The sequence below is a fragment of the Mustelus asterias genome, chromosome 1 (genome assembly GCF_964213995.1).
Source record: "Mustelus asterias chromosome 1, sMusAst1.hap1.1, whole genome shotgun sequence".
Lineage (NCBI taxonomy): Eukaryota > Metazoa > Chordata > Chondrichthyes > Carcharhiniformes > Triakidae > Mustelus > Mustelus asterias.
The window spans coordinates 102,982,376-102,999,289 of NC_135801.1; the positions used below are offsets into that span (position 1 = coordinate 102,982,376).

General features: G+C 43.1%; 1 protein-coding gene across 3 annotated transcripts in view; it reads right to left on the minus strand.

Annotated features, from left to right (window-relative positions):
- Window positions 1-16,914, minus strand: part of arap2 (ArfGAP with RhoGAP domain, ankyrin repeat and PH domain 2) — a 361,519-nt gene that overhangs the window by 175,677 nt on the left and 168,928 nt on the right. For all 3 annotated transcript variants that reach the window (XR_013498288.1, XM_078215698.1, XM_078215708.1), the window contains 3 exons: window positions 13,772-13,892; window positions 11,415-11,602; window positions 6,067-6,173 (listed from right to left, as the gene is read on the minus strand). Coding sequence is in view for 2 of the 3 variants with exons in the window: in XM_078215698.1 (XP_078071824.1) it covers window positions 6,067-6,173; window positions 11,415-11,602; window positions 13,772-13,892 (416 nt within the window). In the remaining variant the exon portion in view is untranslated. The remainder of the gene's footprint in view (window positions 1-6,066; window positions 6,174-11,414; window positions 11,603-13,771; window positions 13,893-16,914) is intronic.

A 16,914-nucleotide genomic window follows, 5' to 3' on the forward strand; every position in this document is an offset into this window, starting at 1 on the left:
CCTCACAGCCCATGATGCAAATCACGTCTACAAAAAGCAGAGCACAAGTGTCACAAACAGATATATAATATGATAAAAATGTCAAACATATTTTTATATACAGACCCTGAACTTGAAGTTCTTGCCCATCTTAGCCATAGCTTGTTTTTTTTCCCCCTGAAATGCTTACATTGCATTAACAGTTTTTGTGGCTACTTCTGCCCCCATATTAGTGCAAAATCCCCTACCCAAAGGTAGGGGAGTCTAAAACTAGGGGGCATAGATTTAAGGTGAGAGGGAAGAGATACAAAAGGGTCCAGAGGGACAATTTTTTCACACACAGGGTGGTGAGTGTCTGGCACAAGCTGCCAAAGGTAGTAGTAGAGGCGGGTACAATTTTGTCTTTTAAAAAACATTTGGACACTTGCATGGGTACGATGGGTGTAGAGGGATATGGGACTAGCTTAGGGGTTAAGAAAAGGGGTGGCATAAACAAGTTGGGCCAAAGGGCCTGTTTCCATGCTGTAAACCTCTATGACTTTAAAATGAAGTAAAAAATCCAGGGATATAAACAAATTATTTGTTTACAGCCGTGTGAAATTGTGTAAGTAACCATCATTTGTGATTTTAGCAAATTGACATGCACAATGCCATAGCATGGGACCCAAGGCTCCAACAAAAATTAATGGAATTGCATTGCACGGTTAGGAGATTTCCTATTTATTAACCTGCATATATGTTGGGATGAAGACAACATTTTATCAAAAACAATTTGCAGCAGAATGTTATTTTTGTTTTGAGCACCCACTATCAGCCCTAAGCATTGCCAAGTCAAATATAGTTCACAGCTGGTTGTACGTTCTCCCTCAGAATTGGATCAAAATCTTGGCTGACACTTCACTGTCTTTCAAGTATCAATGCACAACATTCCACGGCACTCTGCAAGGAGACGCAGGCAACATTCCCCTTGACAATAGCCAATATTTATCCCTCAACCAACAAAGCTAGACCAGATTATCTGATCATTTACCTCAGAGCCATTTGCAGGACCTTCCTGGCTACTGCACTTCCAAACATTACCACTGTAATTAGATAATAATTACTACAGTGAAGTATTTTGGGGGGCCCTATGGTCATTGTATAAATGCAAATTCTTTCTTTTTTCTCCATCATGCTCTGGGGGTCTTGATCCCAATCTCTGAAGGATAGTGGCCGAAGTTCTCCGGTAACACGGGAGAATTTGGCTCTCAACCAAAACTCCATTCACTGCAGCGGCACCGGAGAATCCCAGCCACGGACGAGGTTGGAGAATTCTGGCCAGTATAGAACATAGAACATAGAAAAACTACAGCACAAACAGGCCCTTCGGCCCACAAGTTGTGCCGAACACATCCCTACCTTCTAGACCTACCTATAACCCTCCATCCTATTAAGCTCCATGTACTCATCCAGGAGTCTCTTAAAAGACCCTATTGAGTTCGCCTCCACCACCACTGACGGCAGTCGATTCCATTCGTCCACCACACTCTGTGTGAAAAACTTACCCCTAACATCTCCCCTGTACCTACCCCCCAGCACCTTGAACCTGTGTCCTCTCGTAGCAGCCATTTCCACCCTGGGAAAAAGCCTCTGAGAGTCCACCCGATCTATGCCTCTCAACATCTTACACACCTCTATTAGGTCTCCTCTCATCCTTCGTCTCTCCAAGGAGAAAAGACCGAGCTCCCTCAGCCTATCCTCATAAGGCATGCCACTCAATCCAGGCAACATCCTTGTAAATCTCCTCTGCACCCTTTCAATCTTTTCCACATCCTTCCTATAGTGAGGCGACCAGAACTGAGCACAGTACTCCAAGTGGGGTCTGACGAGGGTCTTATATAGCTGCATCATTATCCCCGGACTCCTAAACTCAATCCCTCGATTGATAAAGGCCAGCACACCATACGCCTTCTTAACCACCTCCTCCACCTGCGGGACCGATTTTAGAGTCCTTTGGACCCAGACCCCAAGGTCCTTCTGATCCTCTACCGTACTAAGAGTCTTTCCCTTTATATTGTACTCCTTAATCCCAATTGACCTACCAAAATGGACCACGACGCATTTATCTGGGTTGAAGTCCATCTGCCACTTGTCTGCCCAGTCTTGCATCCTATCTATGTCCCTCTGTAACTTCTGACATCCCTCTAGACTATCCACAACCCCACCAACCTTCGTGTCATCGGCAAACTTACCAACCCATCCCTCCGCTTCCTCATCCAGGTCATTTGTGAAAATGACAAACAGCAAGGGTCCCAGAACAGGTCCCTGGGGCACTCCACTGGTGACCGACCTCCATTTAGAAAAAGACCCATCTATACCCACTCTCTACCTCCTTTGGGCAAGCCAGTTCTGGATCCACCTGGCAGCAGCCCCTTGGATCCCATGCCCTCTCACTTTTTCTAGAAGCCTTGCATGGGGGACCTTATCGAACGCCTTGCTAAAATCCATATAAACCACATCTACCGCCTTCCCTTCGTCAATGTGTTTAGTCACATTTTCGAAGAACTCCACCAGGCTCGTAAGGCACGATCTGCCCTTGACAAAGCCATGCTGAGTATTCTTGAGCATACTAAACCTCTCACACATGCTCATATATCCTGTCCCTCAGGATCTTCTCCATCAGTTTACCAACCACTGAGGTTAGACTCACCGGTCGGTAATTATCTGGGTTATCCCTATTCCCCTTCTTGAAAATAGGAACCACATCCGCAATCCTCCAATCCTCCGGCACCTCTCCTGTCTCCATCGACGACGCAAAGATCATCGCCAGAGGCTCTGCAATCTCCTCCCTCGCCTCCCACAGTAACCTAGGGTACCTCCCATCCGGACCCGGCGACTTATCTATCTTGATGCCATTCAAAGATTCCAGCACAACCTCTTTCTTAAAGTCCACATACTCAATCCTTTCAGTCCACCGCACGCCCGCAGTACATCCACCCAGGTCCTTCTCCTCTGTGAAAACCGAGGCAAAATACTCATTGAGCACCTCTGCCATTTCTACTGGTTCCGTACAGACTTTCCCACCTTCACCTTTTATAGGCCCTATTCCATCACGTCTCATCCTTTTACGCTTCACATATTTATAGAACGCCTTAGGGTTCTCCTTAATCCTACCTGCCAGGGCCTTCTCGTGACCCCTTCTGGCTCTCCTAATTTCCTTCTTTAGTCCCTTCCTACAAGCCGTATACTCTTCTAAATCCCTATCTTCGCCAAGCTCTCTGAGCCTTTTGTACGCCTGGAGATCACATGGTCTGGAATGGGGGGGTGGGGGTGAGTTAATAGGTTGTGATGAACAAAGCATCGTAGCTGTGAGGGACAGCTCGGTGGATAGGATATTAGGATGTAGATAGGCTGGAAAATTGGGCGGGGATCCTGGATTCAGGATTCAATCCTGGACCGGGGAGCGGCGCGGGCTTGGAGGGCCGAAGGGCCTGTTCCTGTGCTGTATTGTTCTTTGTTCTTTGTACGCTTTCCTTTTCTTCTCGACTAGGTCCCGCACAGCTTTCGTGCACCACGGTTCCTTTAACCGACCAACACCTCCCTGTCTGCTCGGAACGTTGTCCTGTAGAACTCTAGACAGACATTCCTTGAAAAACTGCCACCTCGCTTCAGTACATTTCCCCGAGAATACCTCCTTCCAATTTACTCCTCTAATTTGCTGTCTAATGTCTTCATATTTCCCCTTACTCCATATAAACACTTTCCTCGCTTGCCTGATCCTCTCTTTTTCCAATGCAAGCCTAAAGGAGATAGAGTTATGATCGCTATCCCCAAGATGCTCTCCCACTGAGAGATCTGACACCTGTCCAGGTTCATTGGTCAGTATCAGATCAAGTATAGCCTCTCCTCTTGTCGACTTGTCCACATGCTGTGTCAGGAAACCCTCCTGAACACACCTAACGAACTCTTCCCCATCCAATCCCCTTACCCGAGGGATATTCCAATCTATGTTTGGGAAATTAAAGTCTCCCATCACAACAACTCTGCTATTACTGCAACTCTCCAGGATCTGTTTCCCTATCTGCTCCTCCACCTCCCTGTTACTATTGGGCGGCCTATAGAAAACTCCCAGCAAAGTGACTGGTCCCTTCCCACTCTGAACTTCCACCCACAGAGACTCGGTGGACAATCCCTCCACAGCATACACCTTCTCTACAGCTGTGACACTATCCCTGATCAGCAGTGCCATTCCACCTCTCTCTTGCCTCCCTCCCTGTCCTTCCTGAAACATCGGAATCCCGGCACCTGGAGTATCCAGTCCTGTCCCTGAGACATCCAATTCTCCGTAATGGCCACCACATCATACTTCCAGGCATCGATCCACGCTCTGAGCTCATCCCCTTTATTCACTATACTCCTGGCATTAAAGTAAACACATCTCAATCCTTTGGTCTGAGCTCTCCCCTTCTCTATTCCCTGTCCATCCGCCCTCTTGCACTGCCTGTAACCCTTCTCTGTTTGCGAGCTACCTTCCTCACTCTCAGTCACCTCATTTTGATCCCCTCCCCCCAACCTATCTAGTTTAAACTCTCCCCAGTAGCCTTAGCCAACCTTCCTGCAAGGATATTGGTCCCCCTGGGATTCAAGTGCCACCCGTTTTTTGTGTACAGGTCACACCTGCCCCTGAAGAGATCTCAATGGTCCAGGAACCTGAATCCCTGTCCCCTGCACCAGTCCCTCAGCCACACATTCATCCTCCACCTCACTCCATTCCTGTCCTCACCTTCCCATGGCACAGGCAGCAATCCTGAGATTACTACATTTGCTTTCCTCCTTCTCAGCTGTCTCCCTAATTCCCTATACTCTCTTTTCATGCCCCCTTCCTACCCACATCAGCGGTACCAATATGTACCGCTACCTCCGGCTCCTCTCCCTCCCACCTCAGGATTTCTGGGACTCGCCCAGTGACATCCTGGATCCCGGCCCCAGGGAGGCAGACCACCATGCGAGACTCCCGCCTGCCTCCGCAAAATCACCTGTCCGTCCCCCTGACTGTCGAGTCCCTGATTAATACTGCCTTCCTCTCTTTTCCTTAGCCCTCTGAGTTACAGGGCCCGACTCCACCCTGGAGACACGGCCACTGCTGCTTCCCCCAGATGGGCTGTTCCCCCCCAACAGTACTCAGGCAGGAGTACTTGTTGTGTAGGGGCACACCCACCGGGGTGCTCTCAATCACCCGAGCTTTACCCTTCCTGGCCGTCACCCACTTGGCCTCCTCCCGTGGCCCTGGTGTGACCACCTGATGATAGCTCTTGTCTATCATCACCTCATTCTCCCTTAACAGCCTAAGATCCTCGAGTTGCTGTTCCAGCTCCCTAACACGGGCCCTCAGGAACCGCAGCTCGACACACCCCTCACAGATGTGGATGTCCGGGAGGCCAGGTGCCTCCAGGACCTCCCACATACTGCACTGCGAACAACACACTGGCTTAACACTCATATTTCACCCTTTCTACCAAGGTACACAGAGAAAAGTAAATTAGAAATGAAAAAAAAAGAAACTCACCCCTGCTCACCCTTTCCCCGAAGCCCTGTGAGCCAAAGCCCTTACAGCTCACACTCTACTCCCTGCTCACTCTGCTGCCCGCTTAAAAGTGTGGCCTGCTTTTAAACCCTCCAAAAACCTTCCCAGGCTTCTCCTGGGCCTACTTCCTGTTTTGGATTTTAAAAAAACCTCCGATTTATTTACACAAATTTAACTGAAAAATAAATAAATAATTCACATGCACAAACACACTGTCTTACCCTCAGCCTGCTCCTGTGGAATAATGAGGCTGAAACCTCCAAGGAAGCCCTTTCTAATCCCTCCAAAACCCTTCCCAGGCTTCTCCTGGGCCTACTTCCTGTTTTGGATTTTAAAAAAACCTCCGAAATAAATAATTCACATGCACAAACACACTGTCTTACCCTCAGCCTGCTCCTGTGGAACAATGAGTAGAGCAATGAGTTTGTCCCCTCAGTAGGGCAGACTGAACAATAATTTCATTCGACTACATAACAGAGGGGTGAACTCAATGTCATCAACTGTGTAGCTCCAAAAGATTTTACCTGAAGTTTCGGAATGGAGTAGATAATTCAAAACCTTTACGATCAACTTCTTTGACTGTTGCCACATTTGTGTTAACCGTTGTAATACCAATTCCACCTTTAAAATCCTTTAAAATGAAACAAAGTTAATTATTTTCTTTCAAATGTAATTTGATAGCTATCAAACAGTTGCAGATCTAATTAAGAACTGCAGTTTTCTAAAACGTAAGTTCAGCAGTTAATCAGATGAATCCCTTGATTTTTGTACAAGATACACTGAGGAATAACAGTCAAGGTGAACTTGTTAACACTCGTGGATAAGTTTCCTCAGAGTGAGACTGGATTTGCGACACAAAGGCCGGAATTTCCCACACTGATCGGAGTGGAATTTCCCACACTGATCGGAGCGGACATATTCAGTGACAAGATTGGAAAATCTCGCAAGGCCCTAGGCGCATTTCCTGGTGGCATAAATCCAGGATGTGATTGTCCCCTTCCCCCATCAATACAGGCCACATTACCCACCATCAAACGTCGGGAACTTAAATTTGCATATAATTATTGTCGCCACATGCCGGAATCATCCTTCCACATCCAACTTAAATGATTGGATGATTGATTCACAACTTGTTTTAAAAGTGTGCACCCGGTGACCTGAACTTCCAGAGGAATGCAGAGGTGAGCGCACTCAATTTAGTGCAACGCTCACAAGGATCCCAATACAAATGAGCAGCTCTGTAGATTCAGGGGCATGTCACCGGCAAGTCTCCACGGTGACTTATTTGTGGCTGGCTTGTGGTGCTGGGGCTAGGGTAACAGTGCCGCAGAGAAGGGAACCTCAAGACAAGGGCAACAGTTCTGGAGAGAAGTAAACCATGGGGCAGGGTCAACAATGCCGGTGAGAAGGGAGTAAAGGGAACCTCGGGGCAAGGACTACAGTGCAAAGGGAACTGGTCATGCACCTTCTGCAGGATTTGGCACCACGGGGACTCTGAGGGCATCCATTGCCAGCGACAGTGAAAGTGACCGTTTCACTCAATTTCTATGGCAGTGACTTCTTCCAGAGCTCCACTGGGAACTGTACAGTACCTCGCAAGCATCCACCCAAATATGTATCCAGGAGATCATTTTTGCCAAGGCACACAACTTTGTCAATTTTGACAAAGATAAGACACACCAGGAAGCAAGAGCACTAAAATTTGCACAGCAGCAGGTGCCATCTACTGCACTCACTTGGCTCTTAAATCTCCCTGGCAACAAGTATTCCAGTATGTGAACTTTTGCTACCAAATAAACCTGTTGGACTTTAACCTGGTGTTGTTAAACTTCTTACTGAGAGAAGGTATAACAAGGCTCATTCCGCAACCTGGAGATTGGTGGAGCCACCATTGGCATCTTGAAGGTGAGGTTCCATTGCTTTGACAGATCTGGCAGATCACTCAAGAATACTCCCCAGAGCACATCATCATGGCTTACTGCATGTTGCACAACCTGACAATGCAAAGGGGGGGGTGGGAGGGGGGGCAGTAGAGCTGGATGACGAGAAGATGAAGCAATGCACATCTGGGATCTTCACATTGTCTCGGGGAGCGCCTGACACCTGACTGAGGGCAGCACACATACACTCGGTGAAGAGGGTCATTTCAAGGTGATGCTGCTGAGAGACAGTGAACACAAAGACTTCATTTGATTTTTCGGTAGGCTTCATCACGCATTACCTTCAGCATCACAACTTCACCTGTCAGCAAAGCTGATGAGAGGGGTGCTGCCCTGCCTCTAAAGTGCTAAGAGCACACAGAGAATATCATGGGACTCCTGTGTAATTCTTAACTTCGATAAAAGCTATGTGCAGTGCCGTCTATCTTCCAAAATGGAGAAAGGGATGCAGGATGACCAAGGTAGAAAGCCAAATATTACCGGATTCTGGATATTTAGAAAGGTTAGGCAAAATGGAAAAGGGGATGGACAACCCTGATAAGAAATATAATCTTAAAGACAGGAGTGAGATCAGGAAATCAGAATATAGAATCAGTATAAATACAACTAAAAAATAAGAGAGGACAGAAACATTGGTGAGAATTGCTTATAGGTCACCCAACAGTAATTTGTGTTGAACAATTTATAAATTAATGTGCTTGAAGAGTATGTAACAAGGGTAACGCAATAATAATGGAGGACTCTAATCTTCATGTAGATTGGGCAAACCAATTTGACAGAAGTGGCTTTGAGGACATGTTCGTGGAATATATGCAAGACAACCATCTGGAACAGTATCTCGAGGAGACCAGTGAATTTTCAATTCAGTAATGTGTAACGAAAGAGGATACAGTAGTAATCATAGAGCAAATGATCCAGTGGGGAAAAACGATCACAATGTGATGGTGTTAAATTCAAAATGAGGATCTTAAATTTAAGCAAAACCAGTGACGTAAGTAAGAGGTGAGGTGGCTAAGGTTGGCTGAGAAATCGGATTAAAAGAAATGACAGTAAATAAGCAACTGGAAATATTTAAAATAAATCATTCATTTGAGAAACAGGTTACTGTGGAGCAGCATCAATTTCTTACTGTATCGAAGTCATTCAGTTCAGAGGCATCGGCAGTTGGTGTTGCTAATTCTTCACTTCACTGAATCAATGTGGTGTCAGCAAAGTAGCAACAAATATATTTGTTGAAAAGAAATTTAAAAACATGGCTAACTTCAACCTTTAGCATTCAGATCACCTGTGACTTGGAAATGTCCAACCAGATGTTGGAGATATTACAATCTACCAACTGGCTAATCATGATAAATTCATTACAAACAGATCAAGTATTTGTTATGTTAGTTTTGAACAAGGTACGCAACAAATCTTAGGGCGACATAAAGAACAAAGAATAAAGAAAATTACAGCACAGGAACAGGCCCTTCAGCCCTCCAAGCCTGCACCAACCACGTTGCCCGACTTAACTAAAACCCACTATCCTTCCGGGGACTATATCCCTCTATTCTCATCCTATTCATGTATTTGTCACGACGCCCCTTAAAAGTCACTACCGTATCTGTTTCCACTACCTCTCCCGGCAACGAGTTCCAGGCAACCACCACCCTCTGTGTAAAAAATCTGCCTCGTACATCTCCTTTAAACCTTGCTCCTCGCACCTTAAACCTGTGCCCCCGAGTAATTGACCCTTCCACCCTGGGAAAAAGCTTCTGATTACCTACTCTGTCCATGCTTCTCATAATCTTGTAGACTTTTTTCAGGTCGCCCCTTAACCTCCGTCGTTCCAGTGCGAACAAACCAAGTTTCTCCAACCTCTCCTCATAGCTAATGCCCTCCATACCAGGCAACACCCTGGTAAATCTTTTCTGTACCCTCTCCAAACCCTCCACATCCTTCTGGTAGTGTGGTGACCAGAATTGAACACTATATTCCAAGTGCGGCCTAATTAAGGTTCGATAAAGCTGCAACATGACTTGCCAATTTTTAAACTCAATGCCCCGGCCTATGCCTTCTTGACTACCTTCTCTACCTGCATTGCCACTTTCAGTGACCTGTACACCCGTACACCCAGATCCCTTTGCCTATCAATACTCCTAAGTGTTCTGCCATTTACTGTATAATTCCTATCTGCATTACCTCACATTTGTCCGGATTAAACTCCATCTGCATCTCTCCGCCCAAATCTCCAACTGATCTATATCCTGCTGTATCCTCTGATGGTTCTCATCCCTATCCGCAAATCCACCAACCTTTGTGTCGTCCGCAAACTTACTTATCAATCCAGTTACATTTTCCTCCAAAGCATTTACATATATTACAAACAGCAAAGGTCCCAGCACTGATCCCTGAGGAACGCCACTTGTCACAGCCCTCCATTCAGAAACGCACCCCTGCATTGCTACCCTCTGTCTTCTTTGACTGAGCCAGTTTTGTATCCATCTTGCCAGCTCACCTCTGATCCCATGCGACTTCACCTTCTGCACCAGTCTGCCATGAGGGACCTTGTCAAAGGCCTTACTGAAGTCCATGTGGACAACATGCACTGCCCTACCCTCATCAATCATCTTCATCACTTCCTCGAAAAACTCGATCAAGTTAGTGAGACACGACCCCCTCTTCACAAAACCATGTTGCCTCTCACTAATACGTCCACTTATTTCCAAGTGGGAATAAATCTTGTCTCGAAAAATCCTCTCCAATAATTTCCCTACCACTGATGTAAGGCTCACCGGCCTGTAATTTCCTGGATTATCCTTGCTCCCCTTCTTAAACAAAGGAACAACATTGGCTATTCTCCAATCCTCTGGGTCTCCCCTATAGCCAGTGAGGATACAAAGATTTCTCTCAAGGCCCTAACAATTTCCTCTCTCAGTATTCTGGGGTATATCCCATCAGGCCCTGGGGACTTGTCTACCTTAATGTTTTTCAAGAACCCCAATACCACCTACTTTTTGATCTCAACATGACGCAAACTATCTACACACTCTTCCCCAGACTCATCATCCACCAAGTCCTTCTCTTTGATGAATACTGACGCAAAGTACTCATTTAATACCTCACCCAATTCCTCTGGCTCCACGCATAGACTCCCTCCCTTGTTCTTGAGTGGGCCAACCCTCTCCCTGGCTACCCTCTTGCTCTTTATATATATATAAAAAGCCTTGGGACTTTCCTTAATCCTGCTGGCCAATGCTTTTTCGTGACCCCTTTTAGCCCTCCTTACTCCTTGCTTAAGTTTCTTTCTACTTTCCTTGTATTCCACACTTGCTTCGTGTGTTCTTAGCCTCCTAGCTTTGACAAATGCTTCCTTTTTCTCTTTGACTCGGCTCACAATATCTCTCGTTATCCAAGGTTCCCAAAACTTGCCATACTTATCCTTCATCCTTACAGGAATGTGCCAGTCCTGAATCCCTATCAACTTACACTTGAAAGCCTCCCCCATGCCAGATGTTGATTTGCCCTCAAACATCTGCCCCCAATCTACATTCTTCAGTTCCTGCCTAATATTGTTGTAATTAGCCTTCCCCCAATTTAACACCTTAACTTGAGGACTACACTTACCTTTATCCATCGGTACCTTAAAGCTTACTGAATTGTGGTCACTGTTCCCGAACTGCTCCCCTACTGAAACGTTAACCATATTTTTATTTACAAACCAGCAACCATTAGAGTGGAAGTAACTTCCCATTACAATTATATGTTCCCTGGGTAAATCATCTCAAAATGGTCAGGCACAAGTATGTTTATCCAAAGCATCACATTCTCGATATCATACAGAGCAGAAACTACTTGACACCATTTTGTTTCCAAGTCAAGGGAATTATTTTAGATGCATGGAACGGACTGGTTGACTGAGTAACTGGAATGACAAAAATGTTTAGTCTTACCTGCTCACTTTTGTAAAGCCATATGTTGCTACCTCTCAACACAACAAAAATCCGAGCTTTGTAGCCTCTTAGCTCAAGATGACCAAACTTATCAGATGTAAGGGTGCATCGAGTGTTCAGTTGTGAAAGGTTGTTAGGCTGTGATCTTAATGCACTGAGAAGTGTGTCAATCCAGTCACCTCTATCATCTGTCAAAGAAAGTCACAGGAACTCAGTTGGTCTTATTCAATCACAATATTCTGAAGCACTTGTTTATTTTTTTTGGAATGAATCTATCAAACAAGATTTCTATATGAAAAAACGAATGGTGGAGGTGGCAACAGGAGCTAAGAACGAAATGTTCAGCTCCCAGTTCCAAACATAGCCCTTTATAAATCACAACAAAGAACACTGGCACTCACTGCGAGAATCTGCTGAATACCTGAGAATGTTTCAATAATGCTGTGCTGATAATAGAAAAAGCTATACTCCCAAAATTATTAATTTTAAAATGCTTGTATGTTAGGAACACCACAGTACAGTTTTAATCTGAAGTACGGATGTCTGCCTTCCATCTCATAACTCTTCCCTGAAACGCCATCATTTATCTTGCGCTTTTCTTTTCAAATATTTTCAAAAGTTTCAAAGATATTAGAACTACTAATTCCCACTTGGGAGCCCTTACTACCTCATTAATACTCAGAATAGCAAATGCAAATCTGCTGCACTCTCCACCAATCCCTTACCCATCCCAGCCCCCACCTCCCAGCAGAATCAAGAGTGCTGGCACTGAGCCAAGCTGACATTTCACTGGATTAAATCTACATGGAAGGTGACAATCTGGATCCAAATTATTTTTTCAATTCACCCGCAAACGTGCCACTCCCCGTAACTTCATTTCAACTTCTGCTCGTTCCATGCATCATTTGCTGACAATCTTGCTCCGGGGGAAACAAAGCCCAGGATAATCATGGATTGATTTTAACGGTGTGGTGAAAATGCTAACTATCTGATCTGCACACCACTAATAAAACAGTTCACATCAAGGACAACCCCGTCCCCTACTCCATCTTTCTAGTTCACGGTACAACGCAGTGAAGCGCTACATCAACATCAGTGACATTTTTGAACTAAGCAGAAGCTAGACTGGGTAGGTTTAATGGTTATACGTCTCATGTAGTGAATGCACATTTCTCTGCTTAAAAGTAAATAAATGGTGGAAGATAAACCCAGAGCGCAAGTGTCAAATGTAATGTTAAAGCTAACATGCAATTAAAAATGTTGTTATGCAGCATGCTGTTCAATTAAGGTCAGGAGCTCAAGATGTATTACTGAGGGAATTCTGTACTAAACTGAGACATTATAATTCAGTGAATACTGCAAATATGGCGACTTAACAAGCAAGGTGACTTTAGTGCCATGTAACATTGCAGCTCGTCCTGATGTCAAGATGTGAATGTTTGGCTATATATTTTAAACTCAATACTAAAGTTTAAATTAAGATTTCAAGCACTCTATGTACTCTCCACTGCCAGCATTAGCCAGTTCCATGGCATAGCTTTTGAGTTGCAAAATTTTGGTTATTGCTAACAACTCTGTTATACCGTGGTTATTTGGAGTTAAAATTACAATCTATCCTAAGATCCCTCACAGCAGAGATCCATCTGCGTAATCAATTAAATTAACAATGGCAGCGAGATAGCACTGCAACTGGCTAATGGAATTCTGACACTCAGCTCCACATAATGGTTGGATATGGATACACTTATGGCTCCACATAATTCCCAATCTCAATCAATCTGTTTGGAACAACCACCACAGAAGAGGAGAAATACTAAAGGACAGGACAAAATGAAATAAAGACAACTGATTGGCAAATTTAGGGGAGGCAATGGCCTAGTGGTATTATCGTGAGACTATTAATCCAGAAACTCAGCTAATGTTCTGGGGAGCTGGGTTCGAATCCTGCCGTGGCAGATGGTGGAATTTGAATTTTTTTAAAAACTGAAATTAAGAATTGTCGATTGTTGGAAAAATCCATCTTCACTAATGTCCTTTAGGGAAGGATATCTGTCGTCCGTATCTGGTCTGGCCTCCATGTGACTCCAGAGCCACAGGTCTCAACTGCCCTCGGGCAACTAGGGATGGGCAATAAATGCTGGCCAGCCAGCGATGCCCATGTCCCATGACTGAATAAAAATAAATTGTTTCGGATTAAGAGCAAAATTACTACTTTAAGGACCTACATATGTTTATTACAGGGAGACTCTAAATATGACAGGTTGCGACAAGATGGATTTTGAGAACATTTTTTAGTTCTGTTGTTCCCAACAATAAATCAAACTTAATCACAATTCTCTAGAATGTTGTTTTCTTACCTTCTTTCTCAACTCTAAAAGTAAACGTTCTGATGGAGGAAACCACCTCAAACTTGTTATCTCCCAACCCATGGACTGTGTTTATTGAAGAGAGTGGGACTATTCCTTTTGAGTACATTTCCTTTGATGAGGAACAGGAAAGGAAAAAAAATCATCAGCAAATATGTATCCATTTTACTAAAGCTATAGTGAATATTTATGCCTGAGATTCAAGTAACTGAAGGGCATCCAATGAGCAGCACAAAGTAATTACCAAGATCTGACTTCTTTACTGGGATTGGGATACTCTGCTGCCCCCATTGAAACCAATACTAAATCACCCCGTTCATTAAGAGCAAAACTTTTTTTAAGAAATCAAAGAAACCACAGGCCAACCTTCAGAGTTTGCTATAGCTCAATCCAATGTGGGCAAATTGTGAATCTTTCATTTATAATCAAATATTGAACAATAAAAATGTTCCTCCTTTCACTCCATTTAACACTCAATCATACCTATTATTTTCAAATCTGATTTAAAGTCCAATTCAAAAAGGACTTGTACTGATTAGATGTCTTGTTTCATCCAATTATAATTTATGAAACTACGCCTGCATCATCCTACTTGCTGACCTTCAATATAATTATATTCCTATCTCAATAAAGGAGGTTAGATAAGCAATCACTGATTTCAGAGGGGAAATATTTTCAACCACCTCCCCTCCACCTCATTAATCACAAACTTTCTGAAGAGCTTCTAGTTTCTAAATTGATTTGTAATATTCATTGTTGAATGCCTCAATTAATCATGTTGATAATCATAAACGCTTTCTTTAATAGTACAGTTTTGAACAATGCATGATTTATGATACAAATGTTTACCATAACATTGTAATGATAAGTTTAATATCAAATGTCATCACTACCATGTTCGACTAATTTCCCAGGCAAGTTTGAGCACTGTCAAAGTTCTACAGTTTTTGCTTGTTCTCTAATCCTCACCATCAACTCTCACTGCAGTTCTGTGGTGCAAGAAAGCCTCCAAACTGTCATTGTTGCAAGTCTATGGCTTGAATGTAGTTATAGATTTTAACACTGCACTGACAGAATATAGTAAACAGGTTAAAACAAAACAACTTTGCTCTGAGTTATAAAAGGGCAAGAGCATCAGTGAAAGACAGGATATGAAACATTGATATTTTGTATCTCGACGGGCTTTATTTTATCCATCTGGATGAACGTCTTGCCCTGCATATGAACACAAGATTTATGACAGTTTTGTCCTCCAAGTTACTCAGTTTTTTAAAAATACCATGTGTAACTATTAGCTGAGTAGTGGGTCTGGTGACATTAAACTGCAGTTTGCAACAACATCAGAACTTTTCCATTCAATTAACATATTTGCATTTAACCAGCAAGGTTTCCTTTATAAATACCAATTATTTATATTAAGACAATTATTATTGAGATGTCTTTTAATTGTCGCTTATCAATTATGGGCAGTACCGTGGCACAGTGGTTAGCATTGCTGCCTCACAGTGACCCGGGTTCAATTCCGGCCTTGGATGACTGTCTGTGTGGAGTTTAATCATTCTCCCCATGCCTGCGTGGATTTCCTCCCACACTCCAATGATTTGCAGGTTAGGTGCATTGGCCATGCTAAATTACCTCTTAGTGTCAGGGGGATTAGCAGGGTCGATATGTGGGGTTACAGGGACAGGGCCTGGGTGTGATTGTTGTTGGTGCAGGCTCGATGGGCCGAATGGCCTCCTTCTGCACTGTAGGGATTCTATTCTATCACTCTATGAATTTAATTTTGGGTTAAACTGGTTTCTAATTATTGTAGAATGAAGTTCTTGGTGATAGGATAATGCAGGTAATAAAGAATCAGAGATACACTAAATAAAATATTAAAGACTTGAGGAAAAAGTATGGGAGTTTTAGTGTTGGTCATACTCAGAACTAACAGTGGTACAAGAATGATAACCTGTGTAGCCTTCATTTGTAAAGACAGCAATATGGATTTGAAATTATGCAGCATCGCACGACAACATATTGATAGGACAGTTAGGAAATGCCTGTTTTACTGGAGCAACAGGCAAGAAAATATAGTAAAATGATAGTGAAATAAATTGCAAAGAATGCAATATATTTCACTATCATTTTACTATAATGCATACTTCAAATGTAAAGGCCATAGATGCATCATTAAATTGAAGGTAATGCTTTATCATAATATTGATCATGTGTTATTCTATTATATTCTGAATTTTACATAAGGGGACATTTGAAAATACTTACACGAATCCCAAATTATCTTAAAATCTAGCCAGCATTTAATATTGTAATGATAAATTCCTATCGTGGAACTTGGGTTAATTTTTAGAGATATACTTTCAATTTTTTCTGGAAGCAGTCATATCTCCAATTTTATGTATCTTATTAAAATTTTCCCCTTGACTTGTTGACATGAATTATATTAAGTGAGTTCATTTACTGAAGCTTAGGGTTAAGTTCTGACATTTTCTGATAATTGTTGAATGCTTTAAATTGTTCAGAAGTTAAAGGATCTTTGGTCACAAATTTTTGCCATCCTTTCCCTATTGTATTCAGTGCCAGCCCACTACCATCCCACCTATCCCTGTCTATCCACCCTAACCTCAGTAAGAGACCAGGACCCTACAGATTTCATTCACTTCCTAAGAATATCAACGTTTTTCCTTAGTTGATCCATAATCACAATTTTTTAGCCCTTAAATAATAAGTAAAAAATAGAGGACTTGACCCCGAGGCAAATTAATAAACAGATGTTCAATAAAAGTTGGGTTTCAAACTTTGATTTATTAGTTCAGTCACATTTTCTGAGGTGGTGGAAATCTAGCTTAACTCTCCATTTTGGTGTAATTAGAAAACCGTATTCAAAACATAATTGGAATTATGCCGATTAGGTTCACAGTTCAAAATTCTACTAAATCTATTTGCATATACAGAAATGTAAAATCTTCAATAAACTTGAGTGAATGTGCAGCATAATATGCAATTGTATATATTTTAAAATTTCCATTAAAGAGTGTTAGCCTAGACCATTTTTAGTAAGTAAGAAGTTTAACAACACCAGGTTAAAGTCCAACAGGTTTATTTGGTAGCAAAAGTGTGGCTTTTGCTAC